Source organism: Pseudorasbora parva, chromosome 23 (genome assembly GCF_024679245.1).
Source record: "Pseudorasbora parva isolate DD20220531a chromosome 23, ASM2467924v1, whole genome shotgun sequence".
Classification (NCBI taxonomy): Eukaryota; Metazoa; Chordata; class Actinopteri; order Cypriniformes; family Gobionidae; genus Pseudorasbora; species Pseudorasbora parva.
The window spans coordinates 9411845-9436365 of record NC_090194.1 but is presented as its reverse complement, the minus strand read 5'-3'; the positions used below and the strand labels follow the sequence as shown (position 1 = coordinate 9436365).

Here is a 24521-nt window from a genome sequence, read left to right as displayed (position 1 = left end):
AGTAGAATAGGTTGAATTGTAGTTGCAAAGTTACTTATAGTCAGTAGAATGTCTGTTGGGGACCAACAAATTAAAGTTTTTGTCGTCGTCGGTGCTCCGCTCTTTCTTTGGAAATTCATGTGGATCCAAAACTTTAATAGTTCCGATTTTGTCTCTATAGCGGTCCCTGCCTTCCCTATTTAACGTATCCCGGTAAATTCCACATCCCTTTCAGGATTTTAACATGTTTTTTAATTCTCCCAACTCTGCTTCTCCTCATTCGACTTGCTGTATGTTTACATTCGCGAGGCCATCAACATGGCCGCGACGTCCCAGAATGCAACGCGGCGCCCAAGCCCTATTTATTTTTAGCCAACGTAATTTTTTGGCGGCACCCCTGACACAGTCACGGGGCACCCCAGTGTGCCGCTGCACCCACTTTGAGAAAGGCTGCTTTAAGCCCTTGTGTTAAACTGGGCATAACATTAATAAAACAAAATAATTTAAGTCTATGTAGAAATTATACAAAACAAAACAAAACAAAAAAACCCAAGTATTTTGTTGTTGATTCGAATAGCAAACAACTTTCACCGCACGCACCGGTCCGCAACAGACTTTTATGTTGAAATAAAATGCTGCTTGAACTCAACCAATCAGCATGTTCGGCTCCCAAGTCCCACCCCCGAAAGTTCCTGAACTTTGAAGTACTACGGTTACCTCGCGAGCTGGGCCGTTTGAGGGGGGAAATATTTACCCGAAACTCTATTTAATCCTGTCCCAACCGTAAACGCACCGAGTACCACCCAAAGTTCCCAGTTCCTGGGGAAAGTTTCTGCGGTGGAAACGCGGCCAATGTCACCAAAGAAGTGTGTTTTTGGTTGTCAAGGAAAGACTACCGTGTCCAGCTTCCCAAAGAACCCAGCATTAAGGTGGTGGAGTTTGTTTTTCTGGAGCAGTAACGGAGTCGCGCAAGTTGTTTTGATTGTTCCCTGCATCTCAGAGACGATTTTTAACAAGGCCCAGTTCAACTCCGGATTTGCAGATCGTCTAATGTTGAAAGATGGAGCGCTCCCAACGATAAAGGTTCATGGTCATACGTAGAAACCGCAGGCGGTGAGTAAAACTATAAGCAAATATTTACACAGCCAGTGTTGGGGAGTAACGGAATGTACCTTCGTTACGTATTCAAGATACAAGTTATGAGTAACACTGTTACAGTTACAATTTAAACATTTTACATTTTACGGTTTTAAATAGTTGGTATTTAGAATAAAGTTACATTGTTCACTCTCTAAATAAATTAGAGCGACTCCATGCATTTTCCAAAGGCCCCATTTGAAAATGAAAAAAAAAATTCCAAGATTTGCATTATCAGTCACAAATTGTGGAGTAAATAAACAAATTATAATAAACACATTTTAATATAAATATAATAAACAAAATAAACAAATTTAGTTGATTTCATGAATTTAATCAAATTCAGTTATATTATTAGGACACAGGGCTGGTAACAACCAAATTAAATAAGAATCAACAAAATTCATCTTCACAACTGAGAGGAAACACAGAAGCTGCATTTGAAGTGGCATTTACAGACTGTTTAATGAGCTTAGAGGTGACAAATGACCTGTAGTAATGTATAAATAATGTTTTGATGTTTTAAACGCATAACATTGAATAGCCTACTGATATTTAAAATTATTTAAAACATTAAAAGATACTTTAAAACCGCCAATAGGCGGCAGCAAGTCACTGTTAATGAGTGAGTCATTGAGATTCAACCGAATCATTCAAACGACTGATTCATTCAGGAACGAATCATTTGACTATCTTAATCCATAGACATCATATAGATAGACGCCCTATCGAGCGCTACTGCCTATTGGCACGGTCGAGCCGTGTAGCCGCCATCTTGAACCGGTCGCCAGCTCCACTTAGTGTAACTTGTTTGCCTGGTGCAGTGAGCTGTCAGCGCATTTGATTAATCATATCTCACTGAATACCTAACCGATTTTAACGCGTGGTTTTTTTTGTGCTGTAAAGGTCATAAATGTAGCTCTGATACAGGACACATGGTTCAGTGTATTTTAATATTCTTAAGCCATATTCGGATGGTAATTGTTACTCGTAGGGTCGTAAGGTATTTTTCGGATGCATTTTAAAGATCTGAAGCCTACACTTTTATTACTAAAATGCTGGAAAGTATTTACAAGAATAATCTTTCATCACCGCTCAAAAGAGAAAGAGAAAAAAAAACACGTAAACATTTGAAATGAGAGGTTATTTCCACTCATTTTTAAAATTACTTTTTTTTTTTAAACAAGACATTTAAATAATTAATAATGTCCTTTTATTAAATATGATTTTTTAAAATTATTTTTATTTCAAGCATATGACATTTTTACAGCAGAGCAGTGTTTCCAAGTGCGGAAGATCACAAAACTCGCTCATCCACCGGGAATAAATCGTCATCCGAATAGACTAGTTTTATCACTGAGTTGGTATGCAAATGTGTTTTTACAGACGTCCACACCGTCCGAATAGGGCTATAGTGGGCTTAACAGTTACATAATATTCTGATATAAGATATAATGTGACCAGACGTCCAAATTCATTTATTGTGTGATTTATAAAACCACACAATATGAATATGATAAAGAAGCAGAAACAGATAGTTGAAGTAAAAGAAGATCTTGTAATAAGTTGAAACAATTTACGTCCTTAAGCGTGGAGAAACCCATGGCTGTCGATCTAGAATCAGATTCGGAGGCTGAAATAAATTGAACAGGAGAAACAGCAACAGCAGGACGTCCGTCTCTGTGGTATGTACCTGTCAACATTTGTGTGTCTTTACTCGCAGTTTATGAGGACATGATTCGGTTTATGGACTATTGTATGCGACTAAACCTTAGCAGTAGCAAGCAAAACGGTTTTCACGTCAGACTAGTGTAACGTTATACATAGAACAACAATGGAGTAACCGTTAGCGCATTTGAATGACGAAGCACGCGATCGCGTCGTTTACTGATGTTTACTCACGCGTCGATAGCGCGGCGCGGACTATAACGACATAATTGTTCACGGACGACTGGATCTGCAGCTGAGCGAGTGTTTATGGGCGTGCATTTCCTCTCTCGCTCTAGTCACACGCGCACCCTACCGGGAGAAGAGCCCGTACGGCCCATACAAGGACCTTCCGCTCTATTAACGTCATGCCGACCCATACTCGAAAAAAACTCTCCGAAACTTGTGAGAAACCGGATGAAGTATTTTTGACACAGAAATACTCCATCAAACGTCCAACATTAGTTTTTGAAACTTTGTCTATGTTTAGGATGGGAATTTAAGTCTTTAACAGTGTAAAAAGCTCAGAATGCATAAAACAGCATTTCAACCCCCCTTTAAGGACAAGATACAACCAATAGTACGATGGCAAAGTTAAATCTTACTTGTGAAAAGTACGAATCATTTGACTATCTTAATCTATCTTAGTCACTGAATCATTGATTCAACTGATTCATCCTGAAAGCGGGCACCCGCACTAATCTTCATGACTACAGCATGTAGTGTATGCACACACACTCTCTGGGTGTGTGTGAGGGATATACTCGATAATGTCAGATCGCACAACGTTAAAACGACAATTACGGTATTATTGCAGATAGGGGTGTAAGAAAATATCGATACATGTGAGTATCGCGATATTTTGTTTGGCGATACCGCATCGATTCTCAAAAACACTGTATTAATATTTATTTATTAACATCCAAGATTCGTGGCTTTGTGTTCAAATTAAACCACAGACTGTATACAACCCAACCGCTAGATGGCAGTGTGTTATTTCAGAATGTAACTGTGCGTGCGCAGCCGGAGAATCGTAAGGTGAATGTTTGTGTGTGTGTGTGTGTGTGTGTGTGTGTGTGTGTGTTTGTGTGTGTGTGTGTGCATTTAGCATTAGTAAACCTCACAAGATGATAGAATTGTTCTGCTCCCGTGGTTTACAGAGCTGAAGTGTGAACCTTTAAAACGTACACATAAAGAATCCTGCAGTCACTTTACCATTTCCCTTTACTTAGATTGCACAAAATAGTGATTAGTGATATAAATGAAACTGTATCAATTAAATAAAACAGTCACATGTCATTTTTTTATGCATATGGTTGTGTTCTTTATTATTTTAAATTAATCTTTCTAAAAGAATGTTTTCTTACAATATCGCAATATATTGTATCGTTAACCCCTGTATCGTGATACGTATCGTATCGCCAGATTCTTGGCAATACACAACCCTAATCGCAGATTATGTATATCGCACACCCCTAGGCTAGCCCTACTTTGATTTTCATGAAATAGACAGTGTTGTGGACAGTGTAAAATGTTTTTACTTAATATCAACTTGTCTATTGGACTTTTGTACAAGATCAGTATCACATATGCCATCATGCCAATAGTCGAGCAATAGCAAGCCGTAACTTTTGGTGCTCTGGCGCTTCATAAACATAACTGCACACGTCATGCAGAAGAACATTGCAGCCGGATCTACTTCTCTCTGTTTGTGTCTATGGTGAGTTGTACAGGTATTGTGCTAATCCCCAGCGAGAATATAAACACTTATTATATGTGTACCATAGTGATTTAGGATGAGACAAAAAAAAAAAAAAATCATGATATACTCGTTAATTATATACATTTAGTATTTTTTTAACAGTGTGACAAAGATTAAAATCAAGAACTCAAGGGCTTTTTAAAATTATAAATTAATTAATTAATTCGTTTTTGGTGGCATTTTTGCCCAAAGCCCCTGTTAATTTCTGAGCTTTTTTATAATCCTAATGTGGTATTTTCAGTTATTTTTGGTTTGGCTGCACATCATCTGCGTGAGGCGTCTGGTAAGTGCGCATGGCTGCGTCGTCACACCCGTTTCACCTCGTAAACAATCTTAGTTTGAAGTGTAGTCCATTGCTTTTTGCACTCAGCAGAGTGACTGAAGGCATGGAAAGCAGTTGATTGCAGCGGGAAACAGTTTCTCAGTGTTGATGCACTTTGGGAGTTGTAGTTTTTATTCTGTATTGTATTACACATCTAATTCATGAAAATCGATTTGGTCACTCCAAATTGATTTGGTGTGCTTAAATATTTTTTCACAGTTGCACGCAGTAATTTTCAGGTGCAAATGTGCCCAAATGGGCACTATGTAGACCTGTTCTAACACCATTTCTGATTAATCAAAGAGAAGGGAAAACTAAATATAGTTAAACCTTGTAAACGCTGCTCCATCTGAAAACACTGCAAGTTTGAGTCGCTCATTTGAGTCGTGTGTTTGAAAAAGCAGCGCGTCAAACAGCTTCACAAACTAATAGCAAGAAGCGTTCATAAGCATGCTGTTCAACAAAATACAACTTTTAATAACACGTTTAACTCACTTCATATAGTCAGTTGAGTATTTATGAGCTGATATGACTCATTACAGAATGCGTTATTTTTTAGTATTCTATACAGTGATAAAGTCTATGTCGGTCAGCACTGCATACATTTTTATTATTATGAAAATAACAGAGAGGGCTTGAACTCAAACACACCATATCTTGTTTCAGTCATTTTTATTGTCTTCATGTTTAATTAGTCAAAGTGTTTCTATCTTCTTTTTATGCAGCCTACAGCGCTAGCTTCACATTCATAGAACAAGAAAGGTACACAGCGACCCCCTATAGAATTCAACAGAGAAAAATTAAGTCAATTAGTAATTCTGGGCGATATGGCCCAAAAAATTATCACGATATAATTTTCCATATCAGTCGATATTAATAAATATCACGATAAATGTTCAATCTTTATTTCTTTAAAGTTCAAAGGCATATTTTGCTCCTGAGTGAAAGATGTAGAAAACAGACAGTTAACTGTGGTTTTAAACTATCCTTTATTGTCAAAACATGACAAACACTTCCCAAACAGGTGAACAATTTATTAAAACTGAGGTAGATTTATTTATTAAAATATTAATTGTGGTAAGCATTTTTTTACTCCACACTATATATCAAGAATATCATTACTTAATTGTGTAAGTAGTAGGGCTGCACGATTAATCGAACTGCAATCGCGATTTGGCTTGTGTGCGATTATGAAAGCTCAAGGGCTGCGATTTTAATTATATAAATAAATGCCCAGTGTGTTAGCGAAGAGCGGCTCTGAGATCAGGAATAAACGCTGCTCCGTCTGAAAGACTGCGAGTTTGAGTCGCTTATAACGTGCGTTTGAAAAAGCAACAGGAGTCAACCATCTTCACAAACTAGTGAAGCGTTCATAAACCTGTTCAACAAAAGACAACGTTTAATAACATGCTTTACCTCACTTCATATCGTCAGTCGAGTGTTTGTGAGCTGATGTGTCTTCTCATCACAGACTGAGGCAGACGATGCGTTATTTTATAGTATTCTACGTCAATCAGCACTGCATTATACTTTATTATTATGAAAATAATAATATTTTCGGCTTGACGGCTTGAAGAACTCAAATACACCATATTTTGCTGCAGTCGTGTTTATTGTCGTCATGTTTAATCAAAGCGTCTCTCGCCTTCCATTCGAGGGCGCCCTCTGGCTTTCAGTATGAATTAAACGTTTGGGTAATAAATTATAAATAAGAAAAATAATAAATAGGAAATTAAAAAAACTTAACAAACTTAAAAAATAATACATGCTAACCCGAGAACCGAGTAGTTGGCGGGGTTTGTTGTAAAAACTTGCCAACCCTGTCTGCATGCACACAGGAATAAATAACATTAGACAAAAAAGGTAAAAGATCTTTGCCAGTGTTGTAAAAAAAAGAATTTTAGGATGCACAGAGTACTTTACCAACATGAGCATAATTTCTGAAAGGAATAGTTAAAGTGAATGCCTATACGAACAAGTTCTCCGTTTAGGATTAGAACTAATTCAACCCAAGTGCCTTTGAATTACTGTTTATCATCCTTCATCGTCTAAAGCCTGCTCTGAGCTGAGTTCGGCTGGCATCCAGGCTAGGAATGTTTCATATCATCCTTAGATGCAAAGGCAAATTCTGTACAGAAACAGAATATTTTTATTTTATGTCTATTTTCACACTTTTAACAGCTGAGCATATTATGAAAATAAAAAGGGAAAATTGGTCAAATCGTTTTTATTTTTTACTTTTTTTGAAATCAAGCAAAACATATTTTACATACACATACCCATATGGTCTTAGTTCCTCTACAGCAAATTAATATATTGCACTTTCAGGGAGACTTACATATTCAGCTAGCTGGAACAGAAAAACACCAGAATAGACCCGTTTAGCGAACAGGATTTGATGGCCAAACTCCTGCTGTAGTCGTTGATGCTGCTGCTCCTCTTCAATTTCAGACTCTGGATCTGATTCTGGATCATATATGTATGGCTGAATCTGATTGATAGCCATCGTTTATTTAGGACAATGGTTTTCTTCCACGTTTTCTAAGGATGTCACACAGCTTTTACACACAGTAGCTGTGCTCACTCCTGCCTCTAGCTCCGCCCACACAGCGCCTACAGCCGCTCGGATTTATTCGGAAAGACTCTGAACACCGCATCTGTCTTTTATAAATATGATAGAACTAAAGACTTTTCAGATATGAAGGATGCAATACAACTCTATAGGTACTCAAGATTCACAGAAGCAGTTTGTTGTCCCCCCCCAAATGAAAACTGAAAACATAAAAATAAAAGCTATTTTAAAATACTATAAGAGTATATACTTAATACTGTATATTTTATATATATTAAATATTTAAAGGGGTACTTCAGCGCTGGGGTACTACAGACGAATCTGTATTTAAACTGGGTCATCAATGTAGTAGAAATGTGAAATTATTTTTTAATTTGGTGCCTTCTAGACTGAGAAGACAGAAAATGTATTTTTGTCTCATGGGGATGAAACTACAATTCCCAGAATGCTTCGCTGCCCTGTGAGGCCATTCCCAAAGCCACCTACTGGATTACAGTGACTGAGTTGGAGAAGACACTACAATAAAAACTGAACGTGTCTGTTCAATATAATGAGTGAGTCACTGCGCGAGTCTCACAGCACTGAGCACTAACTGCAGGAGTCAGATAAATGAGCTGAGCTCGTGATGAGAGCTGAGGTAATCGCGACTACACTCGCGGCATACATTCACAACACGAGTTCAGTCTGGTGCATTTCAGTTCATGCCTTTGCAAGCTTAACTTTCATAGAAATTAATTTCAGAAGTTAAAAGACTTGCATTGCTCACCATAGCTCCGTTTAAATGAGTGCCTGTAGCTGCGAGCTGAGCTCTGAGTGTGTGATCTCCCCATGCGCGGGTTCAAAACATGCGGAAATGGCTCCCTCTGCTGGCTGTAGTCTTTAGCCAAACATTCCTCCTATGATGCAAATATCGTAAATTTGCGTCATAGGAGGAATTTTTCCAGAAATTAAATGCATAAATCTCGTCTCAGGGGGATATGAGGGGGGAAAGCACATATATTTGAATATACTCCAGGGTTTCTACTGATCCAAAGCCATATGCTAATTGCTGAAGTAACCCCTTTAATTTATATTGGTGTATGACGCATATTACAGTTGTGTCTTTGTTCTGGATTGCAAAATCATGATAAAAACTATTACAGCAGTTGTGTTGGCTGTTCTGTGTAGTCTAGATCTACCTAGTCATTATAAACCCAAACTATGAGGCACTTTTTGAAATGGCAGCGATGGCTTTTGTGGAGATGTTGACCTCGGTGTGAGTGTTGTGTGTAGGAGTGAGAACACATCCCCTGTGGTGATTTCACAATGATCACGCTTTCCTGCCCTGAGGGCTGCTGTCTCACTTCCCCTCAGGGGTCTGGTGCTGTCTTTATCTCTCAGTTTGTATCTGTCTCCATGCTAGCAGCCATGTCTGCGTTTTATTACATTCCAGAACATTCTGCAGCTCAGACAAACCTATACAGCAAGCATGAAAAAACAAAAAGACATGTCTGAGGCCTGTTCATAGCAAGAACAATAACTATAAACTATAGCAATTAGTGTCCACACCAGCATATTGTTCTGTTTATTCTACAGTTTTGTCACCTGCAACTTTAAATGCTCGAGATCTTTAAAGCAAAATGGTTTCTGATTGGCTGTCAATGAATGTTTTTATCATTCTTCAGCTCGAGGGGGAAAAAAAGTTCAAAGTGATTCCAGTATTATAATTTACCGGTATATGTGCTGTTGTTGTTATTACAGTTGAAGTATGGACTCTGCTATCATTTCATATTCATAAAGGATTTTAGAACTATCTATATAGTTATTGTTCCTGTGAATAAGCCTTAAAGCTTAAAAGCAAAGAGCAGCAAGAAAAATAATATTCGTCTAGAAAACTTTGGCCACTCTGGCTGGTTGTTAGGGTGTTGCTAGGCAGGTCTAAGTGGCTGCTGCTTTTTGTGGTTTCTTTGGTTGCTGCTAGGGTGTTCCTTGCATGTTGCTAGGGTGTTCTGAAAGGTAGTTTTGTTTAGTGGTGTGTTGCTAGGCAGGTCATTAGGGTGTTCTGAATAGATGATTGTGCTAAGGTGTTCTAGATGGATAATGTTGCTGTTCTATTTAGACAGTAAGAAGAACAAACAGAAGATTTTGGCATTTATTTATTTAACAAGTTCATTCCATACATGTGAAGTAGGCTTAAAATCGAATTTTGAATCAAATGAACACACCAAGGAACACATAAAAAAAAACAAAAAAACAAAAAAAAAACAAATGAGGCGTTTTCATTTCAGCTTGCTACAAGAAGCACAAACCCTTCGTGTTCTGAAGCCACTATCATTTCAAGAGCTAGAGAGGCCGATTTGATTAAAAACCACATACTCGATCTACCAGTGCACAGTATGCTACCCACTACATCTGCTTCACTGGCACGCAGAATTGTTTTGCAACATGAGAGGAACATGGAGAAATTTAAGTAGCGTTTGTCTGTTTATTTTTTATAGTTCATCTACAGACGTTACTGGAACTGTGAGCACTGCGGTGCCGTCGGTGCGGGTGCTAAATCTAGCAAGGTCGTGTGAGAAACTGTGAAAACAGCGTTTCCTTCAAACTATTTGATCTTGACCTACATGTAGTGTCCTCCTTACTATGACAAAAGCCCTCTTAGTGTAACACATTACAAGCTATAGGTGCATCTTTTTCTGGTCTAAATTTTGCAACAGGTTGATTTATTATGCTGATATGTAACAATATACAGCTTGTGAGTCATGAATAAGAGATGTGTGAAGCAACGCGCATATATACACATGAAAAAAGTAAGGGCATCAAATAAACACTATAATGATGATTTAAACGCAGCATGAGTAAGCAAATAGAAATACATTGGCATGAGCTACCTGTACGTTATTAGAAGGAAAAAACTAAATTTATACCTGAGATGCAAAAAATGCAAATGGGTGACAGTTTGAGTTTTTTTTACAGCGTTACAGTTTCTGGTGTGTTTCAGTTTCTAGACTTTGCTAGATGCACAAATGCTTTTATTTCAGTGTATGAAATATACTCAACCCAAACCTTTTCAGTAAATAAAAGAAGGTAAATGAGAATGAATGAATGTATTTTACTATTTCCGCATATCACTGCAATCATAAATGGTGTATTTTATAGATGGTTCTTAGGTAAGATTCTTCCATTGTGACTTTTGTTCATTAAAATCTGTATGCTAATTGGCATAGGCTGCCAAGAAACAAGCCAGATGCATTTTATGTGAACATATGGAACCATTTTTTTTCCATATCATAATGTTCAGTCTGTATTCACAACACAGTGACACAACAGTTGTACATGAATTGTCACTTGCAGACAAAATGAGCTCTGTTCCAAAACCTAGTGAGCTGCCTTCATAGGCAGCATCCTAACCGTAATGGCAACATGTTCTCACCCCTAACTCGTCATGTAATATTGGTCAGGACGTAATTTTTCGCCACAGAGGGTGCTCCATTGATTTCAGTTCCCCCAATGCATCAGATAAAGCGGCATTTAATTCTTCTTAATTCATGATTTTATGAATATTTATATAGGCTACTTTTATATTTTGTACCAACTAACCCAACTCCTACCCTAAACCTACCCACTTCTCAACAATGTAAAACATGTAACTAATAAAGTAACAAATAAAAGTACAGTCACAGGTATTTATTGCAAAAAACTAACCAAAAACCGTATCAAATTATTAACTCTTGTTGCATTCCAAGTCTTCTGAAGTCATACGATATCTTCATTTATTTGTACCTTCTAAATAAATTGTGCCTGTAGCCATATCTGCCTGTTATATCCTGATTTTAATACACTAATCGGTAGGTTTAAGGATGGGGTTGGGTTACATGTTTAAACGTGTCTAAATAGCATAAATAAAATAAATGTGAATAAAAGTATGCTGGCTGATTAAATCGAGAATCACACTCCAACATTTTAGAATGGCAAAATCATAACCCAATATATAACTACATAATGACGATAACATTCCCATGCCCAATGCGTGTGTATGACGCCAAAGGATTCTCGTCGAAATCAACAGAGCACCTTGTGTCAGAAACGGCACGAAAGGGGTAACAAGTTTGTTAAAAAGTGACACTGATGGGTCTGACCAGGCATCAATGTGACGTAACGGAACCTCGAAAGTGACCATTTTAGAACACTTAACATTGGCAATTCAATTGATTTTAATATCTTAACCCAATATTGCAGTTAGCATGCTGCTAAGCTAATGACATGGTAATAAACCTTAAACTCAATATTCAGTTTATTTTGCATTGGGGCTCTGCAGCCCACATTTGGGTCCAAATTTGCATACGTCATAATTATTTGAAATATGCTGCAGAGCTGAAAGTGGTTAACTATTATTGGTTTTGGATCAGATGGCAAACTGTCACTGAATTACTGAATACATTCGGTAACTTACTGAATAGGTTTTTATCCAACACTTAAAATCCAAAAGTGTTAGGCCGTCGTTTTAGCTATGAACCCTTAATTCCACTGCAATCACTGGCTGAACAAATAACATCAAACTGGAAATGCAGTCTGGTGCATTAAAACATGAATGTGAGGTGACAATATAACATGCAATGTATAAAGGCAAATTTGAAGGAAAAGAAACAACCAGTCTTTAATGAGATAAGACCCCGCAAGAGCTGAAGTGACAAAACAACGTGACGCTCCCACTACAAACACAAAGGCAATTATGGTGATAAAAGAAGCTGATTTATTTGTTCTTAGAAAGGTTGAGTATGTTCTGTAACGGGTCAAAATCTGAGCAAGTGAATATATTTTCTTGATAATAGCATGTGATTCACTGACCACAAAGGCAGCATTATAGGTCAGTGTCACAATCAGACACAAAAGTACCAAACATTGTTAGCGGTTAGGCCAAACATATGGCATTGAGCCAATCCACAGAGAGGGGAAAGTAGCAAGAAAAGAGAAATAAATTAAAGGTAATTGTGGCTTGAGTAGCATGTCAGCACATGAGCGTTGTTTCCTTTTATAAGACTTAAATAAATGTTGTTGTTGTGTGCACTGATGAACAGTTTGGCCTAAAATAGTATGCAATCTGACTGATAACACACAGCTCAGTTGGCTCTGTCAAAGGATACCATATTCCTAGCCATTAATATATTCACACATATTAGGGATACATGTGACAAGACAATTACACTTGAGTTACATACTTGAATACGGAAGTGATGTGTGTTATTGTGGTGCGTTAGGATTAAAATGAAAATGTTTTTGAGATATTATATCAGAAATGTAAAGCTTGACCATCTATTGGTTTTATTAGCTTCACTGATATCTTTCCTATGTGAGAACGGAGACAGACTGCGAAAGCAACGCTGGCAGCCAAGTATGAACAACAATCATCATCATTTACAAGAAAACAAACATCAGGCTTTGCCGTTTTAACAGGTATCCCATTGCTGTCACAATTGTCATCATACTCATTGAGTGGTTTTCAATTAAGCAAAATTAAATAATTTACAGTCAAACAAACAAAATTGTTCAAAAATGTTTCCCCAAAATGTGATACTTATACAGTATATACATGCCTTGAGCTAAAGCAAAGGTTATGAAGTTGTGAAGAATCTTTTAATAGCAAATAAGAAAAAAGTTTTTTTTTCCCCACCAATATTTAGATCAGCTAATATACAAACTTGATGGAATTAGGGATCCCAAAGTCTAACAACAATTTTCACTAGTTACCACATTTAGCAGATATATTATACAGCCTTAGCAAGGTTGTCTATTCATCATAGAAATCAACAAAAGAACAGAAAGAAAAGATACTGTCATTTCAAAAACACTTCCAACCATCAACATAATCCATGACTTTAGTGTACTGATGTCCAGGTTGGGTAATGAACATCAAAGTTAGTTATTTTTACTTCATTATTGTTGCATTAGATCTCGTTCATGAGTGGATGCGAGTCGTTTTGTGCTTATGTTTTAGTTTGGCCTAAACCTCGTGGAATTGGGAATGAGCAGGCGGGTGACACTTTAGGAATGCTGCAACATTCTTTTAGTGGTATTACAGGTTTGCAAAAAAGTTAATTGGGCTGTATATTGATCTGACCAATTAAGAGCACTGAAATAGTTGCACACTTATTGTCTATGTTCCTTTTTAAAGTATCGCTTTTTGTGTTGTGTGAAATCTTGTGTTCGGCACAACGGTTGTGTAAACAGCTGAAGGGATGACGTACGGATGTCTCCCACCTCGACCGTGGATCTGTGCAGAAATACACAGACTGGTGCAGAAACAAGCGTCATAACCAAACAGCAGAGATACTACACAAACGCACACAACTGGCTTCTTTCTTTCTTAATTGACTAACTCGCTATGGTTAATTAGGTAACCAGAGCTGGTTAACCTAACTGCTTTTCCTAATTCAAAAACACAAAGTGATTTTCGGTGGAACACACTGAGACCTTCTGTGGAGCTATTCATTTACGTACCAATATCTACAGTTCAAGTACAAAATACAGATTTTAGCCATAGTGTGAGCTGTCAGTTTCACATCATGGAATGGTTATTTGGAGAATGGAGCGTCTCTACGTACCGATAACATTATTAACACCTAAAAATCTGTAGAATAAAAAGGAACCTCCCTCACTTCAAGTCTGAGTATATTTTTACTACTGTACATCTTTTTTTAGGGGGAGAAACATCACAATAAATGGATTCAGCATGAATCACAACCAAAATAAAAGTAGAAATTAAGACCACAAAACATTTGTTAAAAATCATAACGCTGAAGATAAAAAGCAAGCAACCAATCAGAGGCCTGGCAAACATGAAGGCATTGACTGAAATTCAGCGGACATCTGTTAGGCACTGTGAGAGGATGAAGGGCGAGTCCTTACTGAAGGATGGCTGCAGACAATTTTCTTTTTTTTTTCTTTCATATTTGGAGATTTAGACATTTTTTACTTTGGGGGTGTTTTACAGCTATATAATGATTACAAAAGGTGACATCTTCAGCAAATAAGTTGCTTGTAAAAAGTAGCAGGTGAGCTGTTATCGAAAAAGCCAAAAGAAAATCAAACTGAAATGGAAAAACAAAACGCAAAAGAAGTGTGAGAAGAAGCTTCCGTTGCTGTCTGAAGAAGTTCCTACACGGTGCAGGGAAGGAGGGAAGGAATGAGAGGAGCAAGAGGAGCGCAATGGCACTTGCAGTCTAAATGAAATACTCTTTCTTTTCTTCTGCGTGTGCGTGGTTGCCGTCAGCATTGATGATGGCTGTGTCTGCGTCCGGGGCGTCATCCGCTCCTTTGGCCTCATTTGTCAAATACGTGCCTGAAACACACAAGGTCTTGATGTAATAACCAATGCGTTTTTTTTAATGTTACAATACCTATTTATGTGGAAACAATTTCTTAAGAGCAAAGTGCTGGAAACTTTGGCACATTATTTTAAGGTGTCTGTGCTACAAGTGTAATTATACATTCAAATATGGTGTAGTAATTAACTATAATAATTAACTACTGTAGAATTCATCAAGTATTAGGGTTAGTTGCTTGTACCATTTAACAAGGACTGTAATATAAAGCGTCTCAGAAAAATACTATTACTATAGCTGTGTTTCCACTGCAGGAACTTTCCCCAGGAACTGGGGACCTACGTACTTCCACTCAATTTTAACCTTCGTCTGGTATTGCGGTACATTCTCTGGTTTTCTCCCAAAAATGTTTAACCTGTCCAGTCAGTGAACAGAGGTAGTAGCTGAGAAAGATGACGCTGATGACGTGCGCTACAGTCTATCGTTTGAGATGACGTCACGACCAAACGTTAACAACTGGTTATGTCAGATCCAATAGTTTTAAACTTCAACAGAGTACCTGCTTTCAAGGAAGTTAACGCTTGTCAATGGAGGGTGGCCATACTCTCTGTACAAATGAAATGTACGAGTCTGGTTGGACCAGGTTAACTTCAGGGTGGTTCTAGATGTGTTTTGACCAGTGTCTAAATGAACAGGTCTCGTGGGAAAAAGTTTCTGGGGGACAAAGTTCCCGGGACAAATTATTCCGGGTAATTTCAGTGGAAATGCGGCTTATTATAGGATGTCATGGTTCAAGTTCCTGTTACTTGAAAGACTTACTGGACACTGGTGTCAAAGTATGAGACCACTTGCGACATTGTAAATTTTTATGCACTACTGGTCAAAAGTTGATTAAGATTAAAAATACAATTGAAAACAATAAGCTAAAATAAAAAGGGAAAAAATAATGATATTAATTTTCAGAAGCCGTTTCTTCAGTATAGTCTATATACATAGTGTTTTTATATATATATATATATATATATATATATATATATATATATATATATATATATATATATATATATATATATATATATATATATTACAATGGATTTGCATTTGGTCTGCCCCTTTTGGTCTTTACTTTGTTTTAAATTATTCAAATGACTCAACTTTTGAGTTACATGTGAAGCCCGCTGTAGAGGATATATTTTTCTGTATCTAGATTTTACAGACAGTAATGGAAAATCTTACCTTTATGCCGTGCCAGGTAGCGTCCCAATACAATAATTAAGCACAAAGTGGCAAAAACAACAACAGCAACTACTCCGCCGATTAGAGCGTGATCTGGCACGTTTTTCTGGGCATTAGGGTCTGTAAGAGAACGAGAGAGAGGAGGATAAAGCATTGTTGGCAACCTTTCTCATTTAATCATAGTTTTACCTTTCAAAGTTGACAGCAGATACAGGTCCTTCTCAAAAAAAATTAGCATATTGTGATAAAGTTCATTATTTTCCATAATGTAATGATAAAAATTTAACTTTCATATATTTTAGATTCATTGCACACCAACTGAAATATTTCAGGTCTTTTATTGTTTTAACACTGATGATTTTGGCATACAGCTCATGAAAACCCCAAATTCCTATCTCAAAAAATTAGCATATCATGAAAGATTCTCTAAACGAGCTATTTACCTAATCATCTGAATCAACTAATTAACTCTAAACACCTGCAAAATATTCCTGAGGCTTTTAAAAACTCCCGGCTTGGTTCATTACTCAAAACCGCAATCATGGGTAAGACTGCTGACCTGACTGCTGTCCAGAAGGCCATCATTGACACCCTCAAGCGAGAGGGTAAGACACAGAAAGAAATTCTGAACGAATAGGCTGTTCCCAGAGTGCTGTATCAAGGCACCTCAGTGGGAAGTCTGTGGGAAGGAAAAAGTGTGGCAAAAAAACGCGCAACGAGAAGAGGTGACCGGACCATGAGGAAGATTGTGAAGAAGGACCAATTCCAGACCTTGGGGGACCTGCGGAAGCAGTGGACTGAGTCTGGAGTAGAAACATCTAGAGCCACCGTGCACAGGCGTGTGCAGGAAATGGGCTACAGGTGCCGCATTCCCCAGGTCAAGACACTTTTGGGCTACAGAGAAGCAGCACTGGACTGTTGCTCAGTGGTCCGAAGTACTTTTTTCAGATGAAAGCAAATTTTGCATGTCATTCGAAATCAAGGTGCCAGAGTCTGGAGGAAGACTGGGGAGAAGGAAATGCCAAAATGCCTGAAGTCCAGTGTCAAGAACCCACAGTAAGTGATGGTCTGGGGTGCCATGTCAGCTGCTGGTGTTGGTCCACTGTGTTTTATCAGGGGCAGGGTCAATGCAGCTAGCTATCAGGAGATTTTGGAGCACTTCATGCTTCCATCTGCTGAAAAGCTTTATGGAGATGAAGATTTGGTTTTTCAGCACGACCTGGCACCTGCTCACAGTGCCAAAACCACTGGTAAATGGTTTACTGACCATGGTATTACCATAGTGCTCAATTGGCCTGCCAACTCTCCTGACCTGAACCCCATAGAGAATCTGTGGGATATTGTGAAGAGAAAGTTCACGCAAGACCCAACACTCTGGATGAGCTTAAGGCCGCTATCAAAGCATCCTGGGCCTCCATAACACCTCAGCAGTGCCACAGGCTGATCACCTCCATGCCATGCCGCATTGAAGCAGTCATTTCTGCAAAAGGATTCCCGACCAAGTATTGAGTGCATAACTGAACATAATTATTTGAAGGTTGACTTTTTTTAATATTAAAAACACTTTTCTTTTATTGGTCAGAAGAAATATGCAAATTATTTTGAGATAGGAATTTTGGGTTTTCATGAGCTGTATGCCAAAATCATCAGTATTAAAACAATAAAAGACCTGAAATATTTCATTTGATGTGCAATGAATCTAAAATATATGAAAGTTAAATTTTTATCATTACATTATGGAAAATAATGAACTTTATCACAATATGCTAATTTTTTTAGAAGGACCTGTAGTTTGGATTAAAGCTTCAGCCCTCTGCTGTCTGCTCAACTAGGTCTGGTCAAGGAGTTTAAAGTCTCTCTGAACAGACAGATCGAGCCATATGGGGGTTTGACAGGGTTTTATGCATGCACAGAATGAAAGTACAGAGAAAGATATGAGCCAAAACAAATACACAGTGTTTTCTACTTGGTCATCAGCTGCTTGCAACTAACAAACTGAGGCTGAGCGAATCTCCCAGTGGAACATCTTTCCAGAGTGTCCTTAGTGTGAAGAACATTTTAATACTGAAAACTTTTTTTCCACTATTTTACATTGAAACATTTCCATGGATGTTAACGGTTCTTCATGTAACCATCAATGCCAAATAAAGAACCTTTATTTTTCAGGGTGTAGAGTAATCTAAAGTTCTTGAGTCTTTGTAGAAGAAAAGAATCAAATTGTGGGTGACTTCATTTCATCCCCAAGCAGACAATGCTCTCGAACCGCGAGCGTATTGGTAATTTGTAAGATGGGCCCATCTCCTTTCTCTCTGTGAGCTGTGGTTCTTTATTATTTCCCCGCTTAGTGCCATTTGGAGTGGTATATTATAATTGACAGCATGCGTTGCATCTGCCACAGCGTGTGCGTTTAATCCGGGCTGTGCTTTGTGCTGCGGGAGCTTCCTAATCACTGCCTGCAATTACTGTATCAGCTGCACAAAGCTGGGATAAACTCAGGGCCAGAGAGCCATTCAAACAGTCCATCAGCTCTCATTTCAGTAATGGAGAATCCCACCTCGGATCGACATCGGCTGGGTGCGTCAACTCCATCCCTCTGATTGACATCTCCCAGTCTCTCTCTCTCTCTCTCTCTCTCTCTCTCTCTCTCTCTCTCTCTCTCTCTCTCTCTCTCTCTCTCTCTCTCTCTCTAATAACATTTCTTCTGTGTTGTGTTTACAAGAGGAGTATAAAACCTACAAGCTGCATCTGACTTCCCTGTGACAATCAATCACAATAGAAAAACAAAATATGTGCAGATCTCTATCACCCTTTTAGCGGCTCGCTGAAATATGAAATGTGGAGCGGCTACTCGTATCTGACAGGCACATGTTTCTGAATTTCCAACAGTGAAAGGCTGTGGTATTAAACTCTCAATTTTTATGACATCAATAAATCAAACTTAAGTCCCAAAAAGTATTTCACCACAGGTGAGTGTGACTTTAGCTTGGCTATCAAACGACCTCGGCTTTACCATTTTGGTAGAAAAAGGGTAGAGTTGTCACACCGAACCAGAAACAGCTGGAAAACACCTAACTAAGAAAAGCAAGTAACAAATCAAATTCTTTCCATTGCTATTCTACATCTCTATACTGGTATGTGCTCAGACACTTTTGTCCCTGAGCATTAGACTGTGAATCTCAAGTACATTCCTTAGTGTTGTGATAATTAGCCCTTCTCTGTCCTCGCTCTATTTTTATCAACGCGCAGTGGGGTTACTTGCTGAGTGCCGTCCTAGGGCGAGTCCATTGACACTGTGAGAGGCCTGGTAATCTCTAACTATATTAAGGATAATTTCTACAGTTATAGAGAAGGAGTTACATAGTTCATTTCATTAGTCAAAGCAAAAACCAGTGGAGCACAGCATCTGCCCTCACAAATTCCTATGGGTGTGTGTATGTATGTGTATATATATATATATATATATATATATATATATATATATATATATATATATAAATCATATTTATGATAATTTTATGGAAACTACCCCCCCCACACACACAATATTACCATGCAACTTGAAAAACAAAAAGTTCATTAAAAATATTGTGATCAAAATCCCTTAGGGTCTATTTACTTTTTTTTTTAATTAAAGGGTTACTTCAGTGATTTAGCATTAAGCTTTGTATTTAAACTGGATCATTAATGTAGTAGAAATTAGGGCTGCACGATTAATCGAACTGCAATCGCGATTTGGCTTGTGTGCGATTATGAAAGCTCGAGGGCTGTGATTTTAATTATATAAATAAATGCCCAGTGTGTTAGCGAAGAGCGGCTCTGAGATCAGGAGTAAACGCTGCTCCGTCTGAAAGACTGCGAGTTTGAGTCGCTTATAACGTGCGTTTGAAAAAGCAACACGAGTCAACCATCTTCACAAACTAGTGAAGCGTTCATAAACCTGTTCAACAAAAGACATCGTTTAATAACATGCTTTACCTCACTTCATATCGTCAGTCGAGTGTGTGTGAGCTGATGTGTCTTCTCATCAGAGTGAGGCAGACGATGCGTTATTTTATAGTATTCTACGTCAATCAGCACTGCATTATACTTTATTATTATGAAAATACCCTTGACGGCTTGAAGAACTCAAATAAACCATATTTTGCTGCAGTCGTGTTTATTGTCGTCATGTTTAATCAAAGCGTCTCTATCTTCTGTTTACAGCGTTAGCTTCACATCATGGATTTCCTGAAAACTAACGTCAATTACTTCTCTGAGGCAAATGTGGCGTTTTCCGCTCGAGGGCGCCCTCTGGCTTTCAGTATGAATTAAAAACTTTTGGGTAATTAATAAGAAAATAATACTTAATACATTTTAAAACTTAATAAACTTAAAAAATTGTAAATTTATTGGACAATCCATGTTTTTCTTCAATGTACAGGAGTTTTTTTCCCCACAGTGGATGCACAAGAGGTTCATATTTCATATTAAAGACAGACTTTAAAAATGTATATCACCGATAAACAACATATATATATATATATATATATATATATATATATATATATATATTTAGTCATAGGCTGTCTGCATATTAATAGGTAACCCAGCAGTTTTTTTTTTGTAAAATAAGTTTTCTGTAAATTATTACAAAAATAATAATAATTCGTATTATATTGTTATATTTGTTCTGACATACTCTTTTTTATGTAATTAATTGTAATTATGAAAATGTTATTGTAATGGTAATATTTCTTATTTTTAAAAATATTTTTAGCAGTAATAATATTCATAATAATTATTATTACACACATTAATATATAAACACAATATTATATACACACACACTTTTCATTTGTAAAAAATAATAATAACAATAATCACATTTTAAATCGCAATCACAATTTTACCCAGAATAATCGCAATTATATATTTTCACCAAATCGTGCAGCCCTAGTAGAAATTATTTTTGAATTTAGTGCCTTCTAGACTGTGAAAAGAGAGAGAATTTAATTTTGTCTCATAGGGATGAAAGACAACAGCTCCCAGAATGCACTTGCTTTGCTTCCCTACGAGGCCACTCCTAAAGCCATGGCTACTGGATCACTTGCCCACTGCGGCAACGGCCCTACCATTGTTCATTTAGAGAACAGACACTACAATTAAAACTGAAGGTGTCTATTCAATATTATGTGAGTGAGCTGAGCGAAAGTCACGGCACAAACGCTGCAGTCAGATTACATTGATCATGAGAGCTGAGGTAAGTGTGGGCACTGAATACATTCAGAGCGCGTGTTCAGTCTGGCGCGTTTTCAGTTAATGCCTTTGTCAGTTCATGCCTTTTGGATTAACTTTCATAGGAAGTCTTTTGAAAAGTTGAAACACTCACTTTGAACTGTTCACATAGCTCCGTTTACATGAATGCCTGAGGCTGCCTGAGCAGAGAGCTGTGAGTGCGATCCCACCCCTCATAGACGGGTAGAAAACATGCGGAAATAGCTCCCTCTACTGGCTGTAGTTTTTAGCCTCAGGCCAAAAATTCCTCTGATGACGATATTAAAAAAACATAAATCTCTTGTCTCAGGGGGATGCACGATCATTCTAATATACTCCTGGGGTTCTACTGATACAAAGCCATATGCTAAATCGCTAAATTAACCCTTTAAGTTTGTATAATGCAACATGTAGCATCTTGTGGTAAACCTAGCATATTTGTTTTAAACAAATACAGAAATGTATACATATTATATTTACAATAACAGGATAAATATTGAAAAAAAAGTTGAACCAGTGACTTCACATTGTTTCATTATCAAACTGTGATTAAATTATATACAGAAAGCGATCAAAGAAAGCTCCCTTTGCAATAGCTAGAGCTGTCAATCAAACAGCTGAGTTCTGGAGTTCAATGACGACATCGCTGCATTTATGGGCTCAACATGTCTGTGATCGGCTGCCTGCTCATCACTGCAAACTGTCACGCCACTGTCTAAATATAATAATAATTGCCAGATCTGCTCTAGTTACTACAGCTGCAGCTACAAACGTTCCTGCTGATCCTGCAGCCTATCTGGCAACCTCGAGTCAGGGCAGGGGGAGAGGGGATAGTGATTGCAGTACCAGTTTTGGCCATAATCTTACATACACTTCCTTTAACCTTGAGAGCTGTAACAGTAAAAACTTGTTAAAAGGTTTTGCGAGAGTTACACATGTAATACTTATTTTATTCCATATGCAAAGATGTCAGCCAATCACAGCAGTGGGCGTTTACACTGGACACACCCCTTCAAAGTGTTTAAATCAGGGCTAAGGGTAGAAAAATGCCTTTTATTTCTAAATTGTGACAATTTTTGTGTAAAAATCATACTAACATTTAAGTGCACCCAAGGAAACAGAACTAACTAATGCAGTTCATTACCCTTTTAAAACCATTGGGATGCTTTTTATTCCTCCTCACACCCCTTGTGATTTGCACCCTACACTTGACTTTCTTTTTCTCTTTCTTCATTTTTAATTTTCTGTCCTTGTGGACTGCACACAGGCTTAACTCATCAGAGCGTCTTTCCGTAAACATGCATAACGTAGCGCTTAACACAGCGAGATCCACCAGCAGAGAAGTGATATGTTTCCTCTCCCCCAGCACACATTATCTTTTAATAAGGCCTGCGACAGTCCTTCCCTTATGATTTAATATTGAAGCACCACACGCACATTCCTATTTTAAAATTCATAATGTCTTTCCCTGGTCCCTGCGTTGTGTGGCTTAACAAATTAACGGCAGTGAAACCACAGCGCTCTGATGGTGTGGGATATAAACTCACCAGCGGCACATCTGAGAAGAGGCTTTCAATCCGGCTCTGGCTAAACAACGCTGAAAACGGCAACAGCGCCCTGTGTGTGAACCCCTGCGGTCACATGAGTTCTTAAAAGAAACCGTTTCAGAAGAGGAACATGCAGGAAGCACTCTTAACAAATCCTCATGGTAGGGGGTTTACGAAGAGGCCTCGGGGGGCAGGAGCAGCAGGGGCGGCCATGTTGCGCTCTTGTCGGGATGACATTTCAAGGTGAGCGTTACCATTAACTCCACATGCTAATTCGGGAGACGGGGACATGCTGTCTAGGAGATTATTGTTACGGTTATCTCAGAGATATTTGTATAAATGCCTTAAAGGCCGACCGAGAGCGTGGGCAGTGTAAAATGGATGCAGGAAAGCGAACGTCAACGCTTCGGTGATCTTCTTTACATCGGTGGGCTATTGAAGGACATTGACAGAGAAAGTGCTGAACTGGAAAGCTTCACCTTCATGGTACAATCGAACACTGGAAATTAACATTTACAGGACGACTGCAGATGTGCTTCCAAATTGAAAGGTGCAGAAAGATGGTTGGCCTACCGAAAGAATTGTGACATATCAAAACACCACCCTCTTTCAAAGGACAAGTCTTTGGGGAAAGCAAATTGAATGGAAACCTCCCAATAAATCAGCTAATATGAAAAGCGCAGTGCAGGCTATTCAATGGCATTATGATTTGATTGCTGTATGCATGATTTGCTCTGACTCTTGGATTCAAATGTTCCACCACAATCAACCAGAAGCAAACCAAATTACGCATAAATTGTAAAATGCAGTGGAATGGAAAGATGGCGTTATTAACCAAATTATGAGTTTAAGTGTGAGCTCATTAGACTTGATTAGAAACTCGGTTGGATATTAAGCTGTTTACTGTGAGATACATCAACATTAGTCCTCAGTGTCTGAGAACATCTGCAAAACGGAGTTATTTACAAATTTAAGGCTCAGAAAAAGGATTACTTTTGTTTATATTTTCGAGATTATTTTATACAGTATATATTGAATTATTATTTTAAATATTTCTTATACAGTATAGATTGAAAAGTAATAGATTTTTTTGAATACTTCTGTGCTATTTAACTTAACCCCTTTAAGTTATGTATATAATTTTTGACCGTACTAAAGCATAAAAATACAATTATATGTTTGCAGATATTTAGGAAAATGTTGTTCACATACTGGTTTCTCATAAAAACAATTCTATAGCCAGTTCTTCTACTTTGAAATGTGCGTTCCGTGTCGGACTGTCTGTTTTTGTTTTGGTCTGTGTGATTCCGGCCATTGCCAATTTACCTAATAGTATTTCGACACCCCGGGTTGCCAGTTGGCAAAAATCACATCGTATTGCAGCCATGGAAGCCAGCAAACAAACTAAGCCAGAGATTGCAGATTATACTCAACTAAAAAGCCTTGGCATCCATCTAAAAAGCTCAATGTCGTTCCTGTTGCGTGTCCTCAAACTGGCAAACTGCGTTAGCGTCGAGTTTGAGGGGGAAGGGGGTGGTCCTGGGAGAAACGACTCTTTCCAATATTGTAAATTTGAACCCAAGTACCCATTTCAACTGCTAGCTGTTCTGCAGCTTCAATACAGTGAGGACTATAAGCCATTTATTGGTTTATTGACTGTACTTGTGGTGCGAGTGTTGGCGGTTATCTGTTTGAACAGCCAATG

General features: G+C 38.0%; 1 protein-coding gene across 7 annotated transcripts in view; it reads right to left on the bottom strand.

Annotated features, from left to right (window-relative positions):
• Positions 1–12888: 12888 nt before the first annotated feature.
• The window catches only part of cadm2a (cell adhesion molecule 2a), a 604121-nt gene continuing 592488 nt past the window's right edge, over positions 12889–24521 (bottom strand). For all 7 annotated transcript variants that reach the window (XM_067434027.1, XM_067434028.1, XM_067434029.1 and 4 more), the window contains 2 exons: positions 16017–16136; positions 12889–14797 (listed from right to left, as the gene is read on the bottom strand). In XM_067434027.1, coding sequence (XP_067290128.1) covers positions 14679–14797; positions 16017–16136 — 239 coding nt within the window. In that variant the 3' untranslated portion in view covers positions 12889–14678. The remainder of the gene's footprint in view (positions 14798–16016; positions 16137–24521) is intronic.